General features: G+C 41.9%; 1 protein-coding gene across 2 annotated transcripts in view; it reads left to right on the forward strand.

Moving 5' to 3' along the window:
* The first annotated feature begins 750 nt into the window (after positions 1 to 750).
* The window catches only part of MOCS1 (molybdenum cofactor synthesis 1), a 32,300-nt gene continuing 12,554 nt past the window's right edge, over positions 751 to 20,496 (forward strand). For both annotated transcript variants that reach the window (XM_081904001.1, XM_081904002.1), the window contains exons 1-6: positions 751 to 1,035; positions 12,813 to 12,945; positions 14,001 to 14,168; positions 15,403 to 15,567; positions 19,931 to 19,992; positions 20,276 to 20,387. In XM_081904001.1, the coding sequence (XP_081760127.1) occupies positions 865 to 1,035; positions 12,813 to 12,945; positions 14,001 to 14,168; positions 15,403 to 15,567; positions 19,931 to 19,992; positions 20,276 to 20,387 (811 nt within the window). In that variant the 5' untranslated portion in view covers positions 751 to 864. The remainder of the gene's footprint in view (positions 1,036 to 12,812; positions 12,946 to 14,000; positions 14,169 to 15,402; positions 15,568 to 19,930; positions 19,993 to 20,275; positions 20,388 to 20,496) is intronic.

Here is a 20,496-nt window from a genome sequence, read left to right on the forward strand (position 1 = left end):
TCAGGCTGAGAACAGAAATCGTGCTCTGGTGGCGCGGCGGCGGCAGGAGGCCCGATTAGCTAAAGTGGTGCTTCAGGTTAAGAACAGTTTCAGGTTAAGAACAGACCTCCGGAACGAATTAAGTACTTAACCAGAGGTACCACTGTATTGCAATTCACCTGATGTAAGCAAGAAGGAAAAAAATAGTTGTATTTCCAAGCAGTTTGCAAGTTGGAGAAGGGGGGGGGGGCTGGCAGTTCGAATCTAAGGAGCCTCTTTGGGTGTAATGATGGAAACCCCTCCATCAGAGGCTCAGGAATATTACAAAGACACCACTGTGTCTCCGTTGGGCCTCGTTTAACACGAACCCTGGGCAAGGGCCTGGACTCTCAACCCTGGAATCTCACACCGCTCAGAGACAGGGATGGCGTGCAACAATATTATTATTCCTTGCTCATTCTGTTCAGCAGAGCCCTGGATTTATGCCTCTGACGCCCCCCCCCCACCCTCGAATAAACATACGGAGAGCACTTAAAAAAACCAGACACAAATCAGGTAAGTTCACGAAGGCCCCTTTCTCTCCCTCTCAGAAACCAGCAGTCCGTTACAGCGTCTCTTGCTACTTTTAGACTCTCAGCCGGGCTCACCACTTCCGCGTCAACTGGGGAGAGTTTATGAGGCAGCACGCATCGAACCAACTACAAATCCCAGCATGCCTATCGAGGCGTCCTGGGTCGCTATTGGCTGCGGGCTCCGACGTCCCGTTCCTCTCTGTGCCCGGGCCGGCCGGCGCAGCTGTGTGTGTGTGTGTATCTTTCTGAGTTTGGTGCCGGAGCGAGCAGGGGAAACAGCGGCTGCTGCTGCGAGTTCGGCTTGGCAGGAGCCATGGCAGCTGCCTTAGGCGTCGCCAGGGCTCAGCTGGCGCGCCGGAGTCTGCTGCTGCAGCTGCCCGGGGCCTTCCGAGCTCCGCTTGGCCGAGGCTGCCGCTCTGGGGTGCCGGCGCGGCAGCAGCAGCAGCAGCAGCAGGCGCTCGCGGTGCCTTCAGCCTCTGCGGAGGTGAGGAGAGCGGAGGGGGCCGGGGCAGGTGGGTGGGTGGAAGGGGCTATGCATAGCTCAGCCCTAGCAGGGTCTCCTTCAGAAATAAGCCCTGCTGCATTCATTGCGGGCCTCGCTTCCTCCCAGGTAAGTGGGGGGCGACTGCGGCGCTAAGCGTGTTTACTCGGGAGTAGGTCGAGGGGAGTTTCTTTCCCCTTCAGTCGGTGTCCCTGTGTGGGGTTTTCCTCACCATGGCGCTTCCAGGCTGCGGGCAAGTGGGAGCCAGGCACGCGCAATTTCAAGTTGCGCAATTTCAAGTCGGTATTGGAGAGGTCTGCTGGCAGCAAGCCCCACGGATAGGACTTTTTTTTTTTGTTACTGTTGCAATAAATAGAAAGGGAAAGGCAGGGTGGAGCGGCGCGATGACGGTTCAACTGAAGCAAGTTGTCTTGCAAGCGCCCAGTTCCAGCCAAGCGTGTATGGATGGCGTGTGGGAAGTGATTTTTTGAATGAAAGGGTGAAGGAGTTGCTGAGCCTGGAGAGGACAGGGTTAAGATGCAGCATGAGAACACAGAGGCAAGGAATAAATGTTGTCTTTCGGGGAGGGGGGCAGCAAAGGGGTCAGACCCGAAACAGCAGGTTCCAAATGCAATAAACCCGTTCCTAGGATGAAATTCCTCATTTTTAATCAGAGGCCAGATGGCGTCCTATCAGCAATTCTGTAACAGAACATTTCCTGCCTTTTGGGGGGATTGGACTAGACAAACTTTGAGGTCCCTTCCAACTGTAATTCCACCAGTGTATGCTGGATAAGGGAAGTGTGCAGTTAAAAAGCCCCTGGATGATTTCTGTGTATAATTTATGGCACAGTGAAATATTGCGTGAGTATTCTGGAACAAGGGTCCTTAAACTTCACACACACACCCTCCCCAGGCCCTCTGGAAATGGATGAAAATTACCCACCAGTCACAAAACGGTGACAGAAGGAAATACAGTGGTACATTGGGTTAAGTACTTAATTCGTTCCGGAGGTCCGTTCTTAACCTGAAACTGTACTTAACCTGAAGCACCGCTTTAGCTAATGGAGCCTCCTGCTGCTGCCGCGCCGCCGGAGCACGATTTCTGTTCTCATCCTGAAGCAAAGTTCTTAACCCGAGGTACTATTTCTGGGTTAGCAGAGCTACCACTGTAGTTTGTCACAATCTACTGATAATTAGTGACATCACTTTCTACTGATATCTAATCCATCTTTGGGAACTGCAAAATTCTCTGCCACAACATTTTCCTTGCAGCAAGGAGTTCCATAGCTCAGCTTTCCTCAAAGTACAGATACTTGCTCTGGAAGTACTGACAGCCTCCTCTTTGAAGGCAGAGTATGCTCATCCAGAGGCTGGATACATACATCTCCCATCTCCCACCCATACATCTCCAAGTAAATTCTACTCATCTCCTGTAATTTCTTCTCCTATTCCACACTCAATATCTGTCACCCTCATGCCAGTTTTTTAAAACCCCATCTCCTTGCTACTTTTACTTGTTTATTGCTAACAATTAATCACAGAATTGTAGAGGTGGAAGGGACCTCAAGGGTCATCTAGTCCAACCCCCTGCAATGCATGAATCTCAGCTAAAACATTCGGGACTGTTGGCAATCCAACCTCTGCTTAAAAATATCCAATAAGGGTAGACCACCACCTTCTGAGGGACACCATTCCACTGTTATACCTTAAAAGTAAAGTTTTGCCTTTCGGAATAGGTTTGGAGACAGAACAAAATTAACTCCAACAGGTTAGCACTGGTAATCTGGATTGCATGTACAGTACAGATAAGAAGAAAGAATTTGGGGATTATTAAAAGCAGGTGGTTACATGTTATACTATATTATCTTTTACTTTGTCAGCACTTAACCAAATGTTCTATAAAAAGTGCAAAGCACACATTTCTAGCTCAGAGTTGTCTAGGTTGAAGTGCAGAAAAGAAAAACAAGTTAATGCAGAAAAATGTTTGGTTATTTATATACTCCTAATAGTCAAGGCAAGACAATCTTTTACTGTACATCACCCACAGCATCTTCAATGGAACTTCCACTTACCTGGAAGTGAGCTGCATTAGATTTAGAGTAACTTTTTTCTTCTCTTTTTCAGTACTGAAAATGTTAAGTTTAATTAGCTATTACAATAGGTTATCATAACATATAAATGACCTATCTATAAATGAGTTAAACATTAATCAATGTAAACATAGTGATAATGGTCTTATAATAGGATCAAAACGTTCCTGCAATAAAACGTATGTATTGATTGTATATGGGACTACTGTATATCAGAAATAGAGGCTCTACTTTCCCATGAACCTGGGACTTATTTTTGAGTAGACGTTGTTCTATCCGTTGTATATTGGCTCTACATATTAAAAAATCATAGATCCACTTAATAATAACTAAAATAGACAAAGCTATATGTTATTAAAAATGCCAGGGTCTATATTGACTGTCATGCTAAAAGCCATTAGGTAGTCTTTTCAACAATATGCACCATAAAACTCTGTGTGTGTGTGTGTGTGTGTGTGTGTGTGTGTGTGTATGAGGGAGTGGTATATATGTGCAGCCTCTATGAATATTTTTTCACATTGGGATATCGTGTATAATGATTAGCTATTGGAGCCATCCACTTTGTGGCATGAAAAAAACTTACTGCTGAAAGTTACCAAACAGCAATTCAGAAAATCAGGCAGAGAGATAACTCAGCTAAATTTTGTCACTTTGAATATATGCTATGTGTAATTTTTGTTAACTTTAATAATTGTTTAGATAACTTTAATTCATACAGAGCAACTTTTTGTTTGGTTTTTGACAACTTTGACAACTTCTAATCCTTCCAAGAAATGCCACTACAGCAATCATTCCTATGCACTGTCTGTAATAAACACACGCATGAAGCTTCTGAGATATCTCCTGGCACTAAATTTATCTCCCTCAGAAAGCTGAGTAGGTTGTTCTCAGAAACTGACTTTCTCTAGTAGCTTATTATTTATACATAAAGCTTATGTATGGTTTCATTTCACATGTCCAGAAGGAATGGGACGCGTGTTGATAGTTCTAACCAACATACAGTAGTTTTAAATATGTAGGAAAATAAAGGAGATAATTTAATTCTTATTCCCATACTTTAATGCATGCACACATGAATGACAGTTTCCAGACTTCTTTCACATGTTGGTATTATCAGAAAACTAAAATAAAGCCTTTTTACATGAAGGAGCAGAGCTATTCTGCGAGGATCAGAATTCGTTTTAAGTTGTCGCCACTACCTGTGTGGGTCAAAGTAAAACAAAATACAGCAATGTAAACTGTTGTAGGATGGAAAATATGCCCTTCCCCACCCATCCAACTGAGGACACTTAGGGTGGGAGGCAGGATTTGCCTCCAGTCAGCAGGATCACATTTGGTTCTGCACATTTAAGTGCCAGGTTTGGCTCCCTAACCTCAGGAATGTTTTTAAGGTTAGGGAGCCAAACCCAGCCCTTGCTCTGGGTAGTTCCACCTCTACAGTAGAGACAGATTATACAGAGTCCCACTGCCCTCCTCACTGACTTCTATAGGGAACCCTTCTAGGACTCCACATGTGCACTTCTCAGTGGTAAGCACATCTTTTGTTTGGATGAGATATGAGTGGGTTCTTGCCCTTTCAATAATCCTTGCTTCCAAACAAGATCTCACCTCTCCTCTGAATTAGGAGAGTGGCAGGATCAGTGGTGACCAAAAATGTTGGCCTTGGTAAGAAGCTAAAAAGTAGTAGATGGACCATCAGACTGTGTGTTATGCAGTACCTTTCTCTGCCAGTAGCAATGGCGGGCATTTTGCTATTTCTGCAGAAACTGCTGTATTGTTTCCGATGGGCCTCATACCTGTTTTTCACGATCAACTTGAAAATCACATTGAAACTAGTTTAAAAGCAAAGAGCCTCAGGCTAAGAAAGAGATGACATAATGTTACAGTGGCAGAATGTCTATACATCACAAAGTAATGAGAAGTAAACATCCTGTCTTTCTCTGTGTGTCTGGGGTATCCCTTCCATTCATGTGATAGGTTGCTCAATAGTCTAAGGTGACATTAACACAGTGGATTCAAGATTGTAAATAAGGTATTTGAGGGAGCACTTTCCCCCATAAGTCACTATGCCTTCAAGTTTGAAACTTAATTTTGTGGGTGTTACATCTGCCCTGGTGTTTTTGCTAGCCATATTGAGCCCAAGGCCAGACTGCAAATCTGCTTCTTACTATAATTAACAAAAATGTTACTGCAGGTGTAATGCCTAAAACAGAAATGGAGGCATAATGGGAGGAACACACAAACTCATGGGATGCATCCAGTTCCTTAACCATGGCAGAGTTGCATCTGTACCAAACCATAGTTTATGGATGAGGTGAACTGGAGTCTTTCCACTTAACACTCTTTAGTGGTTTAGCGTGCTAACTCTCAGAATTATACGCAACTTGGAATATAATGTTCTACTTACCATGAAATGGTGTGTGTGCGCACATGCACACACTGGAGCCTAGTGTCAAACAACATCTGTTCTCTGTGTCTGGGCACCTTGATAATACCGGAGTTTTTAGCTTAGGTAGAAGTGTTTGTTTTAGCCTCAGGTTCAGTATCCTTGAATTGTTAACGAGACGTGTGCCTCTCTAAATATCCTTAAAGAGTTTCAGGGCATTAAAAATATCAAAGTCACAAGTGTGACCTGTCCATTTGTGCTTTTATGCCTGCCTCCAGGATACAGACACATTCTTCCTTCCTCCTACTCACAATGTTATCTATCTGGGGATTTTTCCCCAACTGAAAACATTTAGTGTCTTCAGGATGCCAGAGAGGGAGGGAGAGAGAAACACATTATTTTTGGAAAACATGGTTATGAAAAGAAAGGTTGCAGTGATACAGGTGTGTCAAAAGAGAGAGACAAGTACATATTCACACATATATAAAGCAAGAGTATATTTAAACTTCCCTATTTCTTATTACTGTCAATGTAAGTAAAGTGTTAAGAGTTGTGAAATCTTAATGGCCTGGAAACCTCAAAAGAGTTCCACATGGTATTGTGGAATTCATGTCCCTTATATAACAGCTGCGTTTACTGATCCTAATAATTTGCTTTGGCTCTGATTCACACACGCTACAGCAACAAACCAGGATTTGTTACCAAGTATTTTCCAACATCTCTTTGTCATATTCACACTTTAGCTTTGTGGGTGTAAACTTTTTTTAAAAAACCAGAGAACTTAGCTCTGTATCTAAGAATATGTGATGTTACTTTTTTAATGGTTCGGTAGTCTTTAAAGTTTGGTAATCTGTAAATGTTGAGATTTCTTTAAATGAGCCAATTGATTAGCGAGGCAGTGTTGTCTTATTGATCAAAAAGCTTCTGTGTTCGGAGTTGCAGAGTAGCTGGCTTGTAACTGCTTAAAACTGAATTCTAGCTCCTCATGGCCTCTGCTGAAGAATAGAGTTAGCACTTCTTCATAGCTGTAAAAATAGAAAGTGTTGAGAATATTCAGAACTGGCACAAAATTATTGAATTCATCCTGTCACATGAGACATCTTAACCCCCCCCCCTCCTCCTGAAACTGGGAATTATAAGTCAACCAGGCTTGTGATAGGTTATGGATTTCTGGCACATAGACATCACTTTCCTGACAACAAAATATCTTAATCAGCAAACATCTTTATTTCTGTTACAGGTTAATTATCTTGTGTGGCTGCAAGCTTTTATTTCAGCTCGAACAAACCACAGTTTCCCATTACATCTGAACTTGAAGAACTGTGGTTTTCTTAAATGGTGGTTTCAGTTCAGTGCAGTACTGTGTTTGAATCTGGGGTATGATCCCTGCTTGTTATAAGAAACTGATACTAAACCAGTTTCCTTAATTCTGACGTATCAGCAAAACCTTGTTTCTTCTGTGAGGCCAGAGGTGGGGGGAGCATGTAAATCCAAAGCTCAAGCAGGAAACCAAACTTCTCATTCGACCCATGTTCTTTTAATATCAAAGTCTATCATCCCGCAGTATAAATCCATTACACGTGTTATGATTTGAACAGCATGGCCTATTGATTTAATTACCCCCTTTGAGGTTCTGCCTACATGTGTTTTTTGTTGTTGCACTTTTTGATGGAATGATAAATAAATAATCATTATATTATTTGGAGGGTGGAGTCAAGAATGACAGCTGTACGTCCCTGCATTGCAGGGGGTTGGACTAGATGAGCCTCAGGATCCCTTCCACCTCTACAATTCTGTGATTCTGTTATTCAGTTTAGGGCTGTCGGTGCTCAAGTTAACAAGATTTACTAGAATCTGGCAAGCTGTCACACAGTCAAGTGAAGAACCACCAGAGCTTAAAGCTGAAATAGTATATCCATGTGAACCTTCTACAGATAAGCTGCTTTAGAGTGGCTGGTTCACTTTTTTAAAATGCTCTTGCCTGAGGTTCTTTGAAGGTAGGCAGTATTTTAAGGTAGATTTTCAGGTTTCTTGTATGCGGGCTTAAGCTTTTGCGGGCATGACCCTCAGCTTTCAGGCAAACAAAATATGACAGACAATGGGAGAGAGCAACAGGGAATAGCATATTCCTTTATTTAGTATTACTCAGTAACAGAATCACTGAGATAGTAAATCCTCAAAGCAAGGTTTTCCAACCGGCATGGGTGTTAAGAGAAATAAAATAATCTGATAAACATACAGAATGTACCTGTCTCCCAGGCTATTCTGCTGGGAGGATTGTGGAAGCAGACTGTTAATTTCATTGCAGCTGTATACTTTGTCTAGCGAAATCAAAGTATAATAACTTGTCACATCTACACTATGCATTTAAAGTACTGTAATTCTGATTTAACCGAATTCATAGAGAATTCTGGGAATTGTAGTTTAAGGGTGCTGACCTCACAGAGCTACAGTTCCAAACGCCCATAACAATCTGCTGGGATTCTTCATTATTGTTGGAGCGGTATAATAATGCTTTAAAGGTAGTGTGTGGATGTGACCATATTATATAGTATCCATTAGGCATTCTGTCACTATCACTGCCTCTGGGACAGTCATAACACCACAGAAAGGCAAGAGGGTGTTGTAGGGGAATTGCCAGGAGAAAGAGCTTTGCAGATGAATGTGATTCAGTCTTGCCCCTCTTATTTCAGAATCTCTGGGGTAAATGTCACATACCAGGGTGTCTTCCCTTGTATTGTGATAAATCTGTACCCCGCCCCAAAAATGCAGATGACTGGATGATAAAGAGGATCCCCTGTGTGGTAGGTGGAGGGGGTTCCACCTTCATCAGGGGTTTGTGTGGATACACAGCCCCTTCCTTTTGGGGTACTGGTGATCTAGCTGACTTTCTTTTCTGTGCCTGAATGAACTGAGTTGAACTGAATTAACAGGCCTCTGCTGATACAGTGGACTTCGCTTTCCTCCCATTATCATCCCCCCCAAAAAAAATCTGCTCTGGAGGGGTCTGCAGGAGCATGGTGTTGTAGTGGAAATTCATTTTGTGAGCAAAGGTATGCTTATCTGACATTAGACCCCACACTGTAAAAAAGGTAAACCTTGGACAGTTAAGTCCAGTCAAAGGCAACTATGGGGTTGCGGTGCTCATCTCACTTTCAGGCCAAGGGAGCCGGCGTTTGTCCACAGACAGCTTTCCGGGTCATGTGGCCAGCATGACTGAACCACTTCTGGCGCAATGGCAGCAATCCATCCTCATTTGCTTCTTGGCTGTCAAAAAACCTAGCAACTGTTTATTTTTATTATTATTTACTTCATTTCCGAATCACTTCCCATGAAGCATGCTGAAACACTTTCCAATCTACTAAAACATATAAGACAGTGTGTATGTATATATATATATATATATATATATATATATATATATATATATATATATATATATATATATACTGTTTAAAACAATGACATATTCATAAAATCTACTAAAACCCCAAATCAGATAACAACTGGCATAAAGGTTCTGGAAGTCTTGTTGAAAGAGGAATGTCTAGATGATTGGGATGAAACAGGAGTACTGTTTAACATTTAGAAGGGGGATGCCATGAAATTGAATAAAACGTAGATTTACAGACTTGCTCTTTGTTTATTTAAACTGAAACTGGAGAAGCAGCCCTCTGTTCTGAAGCCTGTCCTGTGTAGTTTGCCATTTTCCTTGTGCTACATCCAATTTCCATCTAAAAAGCAACAGCCTGAGAAACATCGTTAATAAATGATTCAAGAGGTCACTGTGGCCATTCATTCAGACCTTTGACATTGTGTTCTCCATATTGTGTAATCTGTAACATGATGTGTCCCATGGGAACACACAAACACACACACTCACACTCTTGCAATCACTTAATCACTCCTTGGCCAAGGTTAGCAGCCATCTTCATTGTAGAATTGGCAGTTTGAGGACAATAATTCAAGATTTCGGAAAGAAAAGTGTTTGATGGATCGGAACGTAATACCTGTCACTGAAAATCAGGCGTAACTGTAGATATTCTAAAGAAAAGTAATACTGATTCGCTGAATGACAGCTGAGAAATAAGAAGGTTTTTTTTCTCGCCACTGAGGTGTGTTAGTGGAGGGAGAGGTATGGAAAAGTAGTGTGCCATCTTTCCTGAATAGGTTTCAGTTCAAAGCAAGAAATTATTTGCAGAGCATGTGGCAATAAATGAGGGTTTTAATTGTAGGATGCTATTAAATGCCAGTCCAGAATACTGCATTAATGGGAGACAAATTGAGCTTGTAATTACCTCCTTCACAAATATCAATTGGTAACATGAAAACACTTATTTGACTTGGGATAAAGGTTTTAGAACTCAGAGGAACTTTTCAAAGGGACAATGCCGAGAAAACACAGCATTTTGCAGTTCAAGGGCTAACATGTTTTCTGGTACTAGCCTATTATTTAAAAATGCTTCTATAATTTCAATTTGAAGAGCATAATGCTCTGCAGTTCCTAAATGAGATGGAGTTTGAATATTTAACATTTCCTAGGGTACAGTTCACAGGTTACGTGTTGATGTGGTCTCATTGTACAAGATTCAGCTAGTGAAACCCGTGTAAGGACTTACACTTGTGCAATGGACTTCTTCTCCTTTCCCTGCATGCCCCTTAAAATTGGCTTGGAGTTGTCAGGAAAACCCCCAAAATAGTGCTCGGAGGAAAGGAGGCATCGTTCTGTCTGGGAAGTTGAAAAGCTTATTCTGACAGAACAATTGCCATGCTGAATTCCTTTGGGAGGAACATTTAGCACTAATGTGCAGGGTCTGGGGATTCCATGAGATGAACTGTTAGTAGAGGAAGATCATTCCAACTTGTAGGTCTAGCTGAGACTTGGTGGAATGACTCCCATTATTTGGAATATAGCAGTTGAAAGGAAAAAAATATATGGGGGCATTGAGGCAATTGCTACGTTGACGATAAGGTTAAGGAAACATGGAAAGTATAATGACTGGATGGTTGGAAGCTGGTTGAGTAGTATATGAACAGAGAGCTTGGGCTACAAGTAATGAATGTAGGTTACATACTAATATAATTTAATAATAATGACATAAACATTTTTATTCATTTATCTCTTTTTCAGTTCTGTAGCATTGGAGGTTTTAAAACATGCATTTATAGAAGATTTTAAAAAAATAAATTCAGACACAGATGTATTTGGAAATTCGAACAAACACACTTGGACTAACCCAAATAGTTGTGTATGTACCTAGGATTTTTAGTCGGTTGCTAGGTTTCCAAAACGTTTGCCTCATTTAAAACAGCCTCTCTTTTCAGTCTGCTGTTCTCTGGAAGATGTTTGTCTTTAATAACCTATGCTAGTTAAAAAGCTAAAGCTGATTGCCCAATAGCCGAGTGGGAGATTATATAACAATTAATTTTGGGTTGTTTTTAATTGCTTTGCTAAGCATGTTGTAGTAAACCTAACAGCTGCCAGTAAATCAAAATGGCCACATTAATTAATTAATTCCTTGCTGTCCCCTCTTGCTTCTCATGCTGTCAGAGCTGAAATGTTTCCTTTCTGAATACAGATACACTTTGAACAGAGGATAACTGTTCCTTGCTATGAAGAGCATAGAGGGTTTTATATTCCTGGTTTCTTCTGCCTTTATCTAGATAAGCGAAAATATTTTAAGTATTTATAAGTCCAGCAATGTTATGATCTTGTCTAACATGGAAAGGATGGGTGGTGGTGATTGGTACCCAGCGTAGCATGTGGGACATGTTCAGTATTCTTGTTAAGCATTCCAGTTGGTCATAAAATCGTAGAGTTAGAAGGAACCCCGAGGGTCATCTAGTCAAATCACCTGCAATGCAGGAATCTCAACTAAAGCATAAATGACAGGTGGCCATCCAACCTGAGAGCCAGTGTGGTGTAGTGGTTAGGAGTGATAGACTCATAATCTGGGGAACCGGGTTCGCGTCTCCGCTCCTCCACATGCAGCTGCTGGGTGACCTTGGGCCAGTCACACTTCTGTGAAGTCTCTCAGCCCCACTCGCCTCACAGAGTGTTTGTTGTGGGGGAGGAAGGGAAAGGAGAATGTTAGCCGCTTTGAGACTCCTGAAGGGGAGTGAAAGGCGGGATATCAAATCCAAACTCTTCTTCTTCTTCTTCTTCTTCTTTGCCCTTTGTTTTCTGTCAGTTCTTCTCCCCCCAAATCAAGAAATTCAGCATTCTGGAGATACTGAGCATGCCAAGTTCTTCTTCATAATAATAATAATAAATTTTATTTATATCCCGCCCTCCCCAGCCGAAGCCGGGCTCAGAGCGGCTAACATCAAATGTATAACACATTAACATAAAATCAGACAATCAATTAAAATACATCCTCAAATCAGATCAGGATCGGAATAAAATAAAATCAGATGGCAACCCGCAGATTAGGGTTGGGGAACTTAAATGCTCACCAGGCCCAACTGTTTGTGCTGAACTTATATGGGCCTGTGAGAAAAATTGGGAGGCCACTTTCATGCAAGTTCTTATGGAAGGGGAGAGGGAGTCAGACTGAACCCTGACCAAAGGCCTGGCAGAACAGCCCTGTCTTGCAGGCCCTGTGGAAAGATGCCAAGTCCCGCAGGACCCTAGTCTCTTGTGACAGAGTGTTCCACCAGATCGGAGCCACAGCCGAAAAAGCCCTGGCTCTGGTTGAGGCCAGTCTAACCTCTCTGTGGCTTGGGACCTTCAGGATGTTTTTGTTTGAAGACCGTAAGTTCCTCTGTGGGACATACCAGGAGAGGCTGTCCCGTAGGTACGAGGGTCCTAGGCCGTATAGGATGTCTTTAGGGTTTTCCCCTTAACTGTGTCAGTAAGGCTTACTCGTGGGTATGTGTGCGTAATATTTATTACAGCCTAAGACACGCTCACATTCTTTCATTGTCCCTTAGTTGGTTTTGGGGACTGTTTGCACCTTGAATTCAGTTTGCTTTTTCAAGTACAGGCATGTTCAATATATTGTTGGCTGAACACAGTCATTTTGAAAAGATTGAGGGCATATATTGTTCCTTTCAAAGCAAGAACAATCTCCTCTGGCTGCACAGTTTGCTATATTATCACCTGCATCTTGTTTAGATCTTTTATCTTTGGTGTGTACAATCACATAGACAGCCTGAATCTTAAAATGCAGCTACCTTAAGCAGTCTGGACTGAGAAGTACCTGACTTGACTCTCTCACCCCTAAGAGTCAGAATTGTCAATTTGTTGTTTTCCTGAACGTATCTATATTAATTGTGAAAGTAATTTTGTTTGTTACTCAGGAAATCACAAGTGCAAGAAGAAAAGGATTCCTAGCTGAACACGCTGCCCCATTCTCTGCATTCTTGACTGATGGCTTTGGTCGCCAGCATAACTACTTAAGGATCTCCTTGACTGAGAAATGCAACCTCAGGTGTAAGTCCCTTAAGTTTGAATAGGATGCGAGTGGGGCAATATTGTTTGACTCCAGCTCCCATCAACCCCAGCCAGCACGGCTTCTGCTCAGGCATGATGGGAGTTGTATTCCAGCAAGTTCTGGAAAGCTGCAGGTTCCCCTTCCCTGGAATAGGATCATGTTCGTGAAGCCTAAAGATGTGTTTTCATGAGGTGGTTGTACCGGGCATGTCTTCAGCACAGTTGGACTCTTCTTACATACATTACTTATAGCAGCAGGGTTGCCACCCCAGAACCGCTTTAGTGTTGTTGACTATTATTTTGCATAAACAAACCCCTGTGTTGCAAAACATGACTCAGCAAAATCGAAAGCAACACAATGGCCAGAAACAATTACAGTATAGAAAACTTTATGGAATAATGCAAAACATCAAAACTAGCAAACTAAAGTCTCTATAAAGTCTCTCTATAATCTCATGTGATTATGTAGTTACTGTCCAACAGTGACTACACAATCGCATGAGCACTGTTCCAGAGTATTTTTCATTCTCATGGTTATTATATCAATTCGAAAAAAGATTGGTTAATGAAGAAATTACACATCTTTCTACTTACGAGTTTTTGTTGAAGTAATTGGCTGATGAAGAACGGAACGGAACAGTAGTTGCTATCCGGAAACACTGTTCAGCAGAGTTCAGAGTTGGACATCAGAATTGGACATTTGCCGATTATACAAAGCTTTACAAGCCTGATCTCCACCGGGTAAAATCTGGCACCGTGACTTATTCAAGGACTTTCAGAGAATTTAGTTTGATAGTTTTGATGTTCTGCATTATTCCATAAAGTTTTCTATACTGTAATTGTTTCTGGCTATCATGTTGCTTTCAATTTTGCTGACTATTATTTTGCGGCAGTTAATACATGTAACTGGGAATAGGGATCTCCTGCGAGGCATTGCTTCACAAAACACTTTTCTTCCTTTCAGTTCTATTTTATTCTTCCTGTTTATTTAGCAATAGTTACATTTGTCTGTCTTTTTTTCCTTTTCCTTTTTGTTCATTTGCTGCATGTTTCAGGTCAGTACTGTATGCCAGAGGAGGGAGTTCAGCTCACTCCAAAATCTGAACTGCTGAGCACCCAGGAGATAATCACCCTCGCTAGGCTCTTTGTGAAGGAAGGTGTGGACAAGATCCGATTGACTGGAGGAGAGCCTCTCATTCGGCCTGATGTGATTGACATCATAGGTAGGCTCCTGGTATAGTTTTGTTATGCGATGTTCATGGGATCCTCTCGTTTACAAAGCATGGTTTAGAACAGTGTGGAAGATGCTACCCACAGTGCTTGGAGAATTCAGGCAGATCTGTAGGAGCTTCGCTGTACACAAAAGGATGGAATGACTGCCATTCTGTCAGCTTTGTCCTCTTCTTTTGTATCTCAGTGGATTTCTTTTTCTCACCTTCAGACATTTCTGAAAGTTAGCAATGTATGACTATTATGAAATACCTGAGTATGCAAGAATAGGTCTCCTGCTTCCTAAGAAAACAGCATCTTGCTCCATTTTACCCCTTGTTAGTTTTACTTTGCATGTTATATTAATCCTCAATAGATATAACTTCTGCATAGGAAAAGTGTGTACAATGGCAGTGTCAAGTGCAAGCCACTTTCTGCAGTGCAGTGGTTGTCCCACCAATGTAATTACAGGCACTGAAAGCCTACATCACAGTTTGTGTGTTATTTTATGTGTGCTTTTCCTCCACAGTTAAAATGTCCTTGGCTAATGGGGCTAAACTGGTTGAGCTTTGCATGCAGAAGGCCCCAGGTTAAGTCCTTCCAGTATCTCCAGTTTAAAGGACCAGAGAGCAGGCTGCCTGTGACCCTAGAGCAGTGGTGGCCATACTTGGCCCTCCAGCTGTTTTTGGACTACAACTCCCATCATCCCTAGCTAACAGGACCAGTGGTCAGGGATGATGGGAATTGTAGTCCCAAAACACCTGGAGGGCCAGGTTTGGCCCTAGAGGGCTGCAGCTGGTCAGGGTGGGCAGTTTGGGAGTAATAATCTGATGTGGAATACAGGGTTTCCTATGTGTCATCCAAGATCATGGGTGATAAGCAGGATGTAGGTGGTAAATTGTTGCTGTCTTTCCATGAAGACTAGGGTACAAAAATTGACTTCCAAATATTTATTTAACAGTGTAGTGCATTATAAGAACCAATGTCTGAAAGTCTTATTGTATTTATTTTTTGCAAGTGCTACATTTGCAAGACACACAGAGTGGGGTGGGGTATAAATATAAAAATATGAATATAAATATAAAAGTAAATATAATAACCATAATAGTAAATATATGATGCAAGCATTTGACAGTTGTTTTCACCCCCTCCCTGGGTTCCTTGTTTTGTCTTATACCCGTTCACCTGTTTGTTATTTATTCTTACTTATTTTTGTTAATATTCTTTTTCTTTACTATGTTTTCCCAGCTCAGATGCGCAAACTAGAAGGGTTGCAAACCATTGCTGTAACGACCAATGGTATTAACTTGGCCAGATTGTTGCCCCGGTTAAAGGAGGCTGGCCTGAATGCCATTAACATCAGTTTGGACACCTTGGTCCCAGCAAAATTCGAATTCATTGTCCGTCGAAAAGGTATAACTGGAAGCTTGCTGTGATTTCCACCATAATGTTTTTTTAGCATTTCCATTGTTATATCCTGCATAGTTTCTGTCTGGTTACAAGATGATGTCAAATGGGGAATGAAGGCTGACCATCTCTGCCATCTCTTTCACAGTCAGAACTCCCTTTTTATTGCAGCCCACTGTATAGAGATGAATATTCAGGAATTAATAATCAGATTGCTTGCTGTTTGTGTGACTCATACTTTACTTATTTAGCAGAGACAGCATGCTACAACTGAGAAGGCTTGTAATCTACATTAGACAGGGCAAATTGAGATAAAAGGAAAAAGGAAAGAGGTTTATAAAAGAATAGTAAAAAGTAGTTAATTGGCATTGCTTAATGTGGAACACTGGTGGTTTCAGAAAGACTCTGCTGGTTTTTATTTTAAGAAAAGGGGGGGGGAGTTATGGCAGGTAGCTTGATAAAGAGTTGGCTAAAGTTTGACAAATAGTTCCATCTAAAAGAAGGAATGGCAAAGAAGACCCCAAGGAGCTCACAGTAAAGCAGAGTCCCACAAAGAGCAGAGAACAATGAGAACCATAAATGACTTTGCAAATTCAGTGCCATCCAGGTTTTTTGTGCTACAGATCCCATCAGCCCTTTTAGTCCAAAACATCTGGAGGGCATTCGGTTGGAGAAGGTTGCCTTAAATGGCAAGAGCAGAAAACATGGAATTGATGTGGAAAGTCAAGAGAGCACATATAGAGACCTAAGGCAAGGTGTGTTGTCTTAGTAAGAGGTGAAAAAGGGATGGTTTGTGTCAGGCAGTGTGGTGGTTGCTCACGAGGAACCAGGCAGGACTCTGTCTTTAGCAGGTTTTTATTAGTGCAAACTATTTACAGCGCAGGACCAGAAAGTTCATGTCCGTCTCAGTCACTTGCAGATTCCGGGAGTGGCCCCTTCCGGTTTCCCCTCCACCCCAAATCTCTGCCTTCCCTCCTTGCGTTTCACTCCTCTGCGTAAACTGGGCGATGGAAACGGCATGCCTGTTTCCTGGCCGGCTGGGCTAGGTGAGGCACTTGGGCTCTCAGTAGCATCTTTGAGCCCTCCCCTCGCTTGGCTTTCCCATTCCGTCTCTGCTCCACTGGAGGTGTGGCTTTCCCCATCTTTGGACGAGGAGCTGCTTCTCATGAGCGTGGGCGGCTCTCTGTATTCCCATGGCTCTCTCCTCTGTCCCAGTGGCAGCTCCCTGACAGATTGTAAACAAGAGCATTCTAGACTGAGATAAGGATGTTCAGTTCAGTTGCTTCATCTGTAGTTCGTAACAGTATAGCAGCTGAAACCAAAACCAATATTAAAATCAAGTCCCATTAGTATGGGGTATCAATTAATGACATGTCAAATATCCAATTTACATTCAACTACATATGCATTTAATACGTTTCTTGGCATCTTGAAGCAGCCTTAGCCGTAATTCAGGTGCTTTTGCTGAAACTGACCAGGGTTCATGCTTGTAGGAATAAAGCACCAAGGAACATATTCTGCACATTTTCATAATGGGTCCACAGAACATGGAGTGCGGAATGCCTTCCATTGCTTCCTCAATGCAGATGCAGTATCTTAAATTAAAAAGCTCATTATAATACCGCTAATGGGGGGGGGAGCTACTTGTTGAAATCTCAACAGCTGTTCTCTGCTCAAACCTAAATCAATCAATTGGATGTTCAAGGCCATCATTGATAAAATAATAAAATGCCATTGTTGAATATCAGGCTGTTTTATTATTAGCCGATAAAACTAAATCATTCTGGACAAAAATACTTTAGCTGGTTATAAATCCCAACTTGGTGACAGCTATTCTAGAATCTAACACACACGTGGCCCAAAAATACCCTTGCCAAGAAATCATACAGTTGGCTTATTTTCTAGGGCTGCTTCACAAAAGTGAGAAACCCTCTGCCCCCCCATATTATAATGGTAGGGCCTCAGCACTGAATGAAAATGAATGCATTCCCCCGCCTGCCCCCCAAAGGTGCCAAGAATGTGCTCCTTTTTGTGAAGCTTAAATGGTCCTGCAAAATTGGGATAGAAGCCTAGAAGTAATGTTCGCATATTTTCCTGTGGGGTGATTACAGCAGATTTTTCAGATATAAGTTTGGAAGGTTTAACTTGGGGGGGGGGCTAAGAAGCAAATGGCAATTTGAGCCATTTGGCAGTAGTAGCAGGAAACAGGAATAATATTGCTTCAACAGAGCCTGTCACATGCACAACAACTCTGAAGCCAGACTTTGAATGGCAAGCTTGTTCCAGTTTTCAGCCTGTTCTTTAGAGATGAAATGTGGTTCCATAGCCACTAGATGGTGCCCCGATATCATTTTAATCAAACGTACACTTAAAAAAAAATCCAATAAAAAGTGTCTTTAATAGGTTCAAGATGTTAGTACATTTCCTTTTCGTTTCAAAATATGGATTGTGCTATGTTTGGGAATCTCTGCAGAGATGTGAGCGATAACGTATCAAATTATAGAAATCGTATTGCGCAGTCGTGTAGGTCTGCTAAAACCAACATGGAAATCTGCATATCCAGTGCAGTGCATCCTATTTGGTGTAATGGCCAGGGCAGTTTTGACTTAACCAACGCTTTGGACAGAGATTCATAGTTTGGTCACGTAACCGGATTTGGTCAGCGCTGATGCCTTCTGTGAACATGCAAGGCATTAAGATGATGGGGGCTGCAGAGCTCAGAGACAAACCTCATCCAAGCATTTTGTAAATGAACAAGATGTTGTGATGGCCACAAACTCTGAAAGAGGCTTTAAACACATTCAGTTGAAACAGAAAAGTCTCTTTATGGCTGATATATGCTACTTCCAGGATCAGAATCGGTTTGCCTCTACATACCAATCACTGGGGGGACATCAGCAGGAGAGGGCTACTTCCCCCATGCCCTGCCTGTGGGCTTCCCAAAAGGCATCAGGTTTTGATTCCTGGGAGGAACAAGATGCTTGGCTTGATGGGTCTCTGGTCTGATCAGATGGACTGCTCTTAGGTCTTTCGTCTCACTCTCAGTGGAATGTCTGGGAAGGAAGATTCAAGCTTGACTGAGCTTATTCTCTGCAGAGGAATGATCTGTCCAGATGTCAGACTATCTCTTTGCAGATCATCCCTGACATGCCCATTAGGAAAACAAGTGAGCTGGTATGAATTGCCTAGATGTTAGTTTGTGATTGTCTTAACGCTTGATTGCTTGTGTTCCGATTACTTGGTTCTGAATTGTCTTACGACTTTCCTAAAGTCATACAAATGGCCCCTTTCTTTCCTGACCTTTTTCTAAGCCTTTCCGTAAGCTGTTCCTGAGAGTAGCTCCTCAGTGTTTATCACCATATGTTATACTCTCAGGCGCCATGTTATTTTTGCAGTCTTATTTTATCAAAATAAACCTTGCATTCGATGTCATAGGTTTTCTTAGTCACAGGAAGCAGAAGCAACAAACCAGTTTTGGCATCAGGCAACTGATGTGATATTCCAGTTTGTTTATTTGAACCTTATACCTCAGTCTTTGCCAACCTGGTGCCCTCCATATGTTTTTGGACTACAATTCCTATCAGATATCCTGATGCGAGTTGTAGTCCAAAATATCTGGAGGGCACCAGGTTGGCAACGGCTATTATACCTTTTGCCAGGCTTCTTCGCCATTTCACTGTGCTATTGCTCTCATCTCTTGGGAGAACAGCATCTCTCAGCCCCCCTGCCCAGCCCTGGGATAAATGTTTTGTGGTCTCAGTGTGGGCTTAGCTTATATTTTCAAATAGCAGCCCATGTATTTATCCCAGCTTTCCTCCCAAAGGAGCTCAGGGGAGGAAAGATCCATGCCATGTGACAACTGCTTTTAAAACTGGGGAAAGTTTCAAAAGCAGTTTGGGAAATGTCCGGGTGAGTAGGGGCATCTGTTCAACAAACATAAATAACTTGTGTGGTCAGTGTCCAGACTTGCCAGAAGTGATGGCTGCTAATTACCTGAGCAAAGCAGCCTTTCCCTATGAGATGGAAAGTAACTGATTCTTCTGTTGGATAACAATCATAATCTGCCACAAAAATACAAATTGTGAACTGTTGGGAAGTTTTATGTTACACTTGACATCAAAGTCATATAGTTTCCCAGTATTGGGTTTTTAATGTCAGAAGACAGTCGTTATGTGTTTAACTGATTTTTTATTGAATTCATTTTATATTTTAAGAAAGAACCCCGTATATATGTCTGTGAGAGTGTATCTTATGTGTATAGTGTACGCATAAATATATGAATGTGTGCATTGCATGTGTGTTTAGATTTAGAAAAAAAAAAATATTTTTATCTGTCCTGGGTTAGAGCTGATTTTTGTTTATATTTTAGGTTTCCATAAGGTAATGGAAGGGATCCAAAAAGCCCTTGAACTTGGGTATGATCCTGTTAAGGTGAGAATTATTATCTTCTTGATACATGTTTGTTGCTGGTATCACTGTTGCTGAATAAAAAATGGTAAACACAACTGAGTGTAGAGGATCCATCCAGAGCTCTGAAATAAATTATTAATACCCAACTTTAGGGTTTTCTTTAAGGAAACAAGTAATGGAAAAATGGTTCTTTTGCAGTGATAATCCTTCTGAGCTTTTACCTTGATCGCCACTTATTATGTGATGTGCATGATGTTGCCAAAGACATATTCAATTTAGTCAGCTGGCTTTTCCTTCCTCCTAGGTGAACTGTGTAGTTATGAGAGGTCTTAATGAAGATGAGCTGGTAGATTTCGTGGCTCTGACCGAGAAGCAGCCCCTGGATGTGCGCTTCATAGAATACATGCCTTTTGATGGTGAGCATTTCAGCACCCCTGGTTGTACTTTAGCTGAGAAAATGGATGATGCTGAAGTGAGGAATTCCCATTTCTCCAGAAGTTGGTGATGGGATGTCGACCAAGGACG

Source organism: Podarcis melisellensis (genome assembly GCF_964234715.1).
Source record: "Podarcis melisellensis genome assembly, chromosome: 3".
NCBI classification, from domain to species: domain Eukaryota; kingdom Metazoa; phylum Chordata; class Lepidosauria; order Squamata; family Lacertidae; genus Podarcis; species Podarcis melisellensis.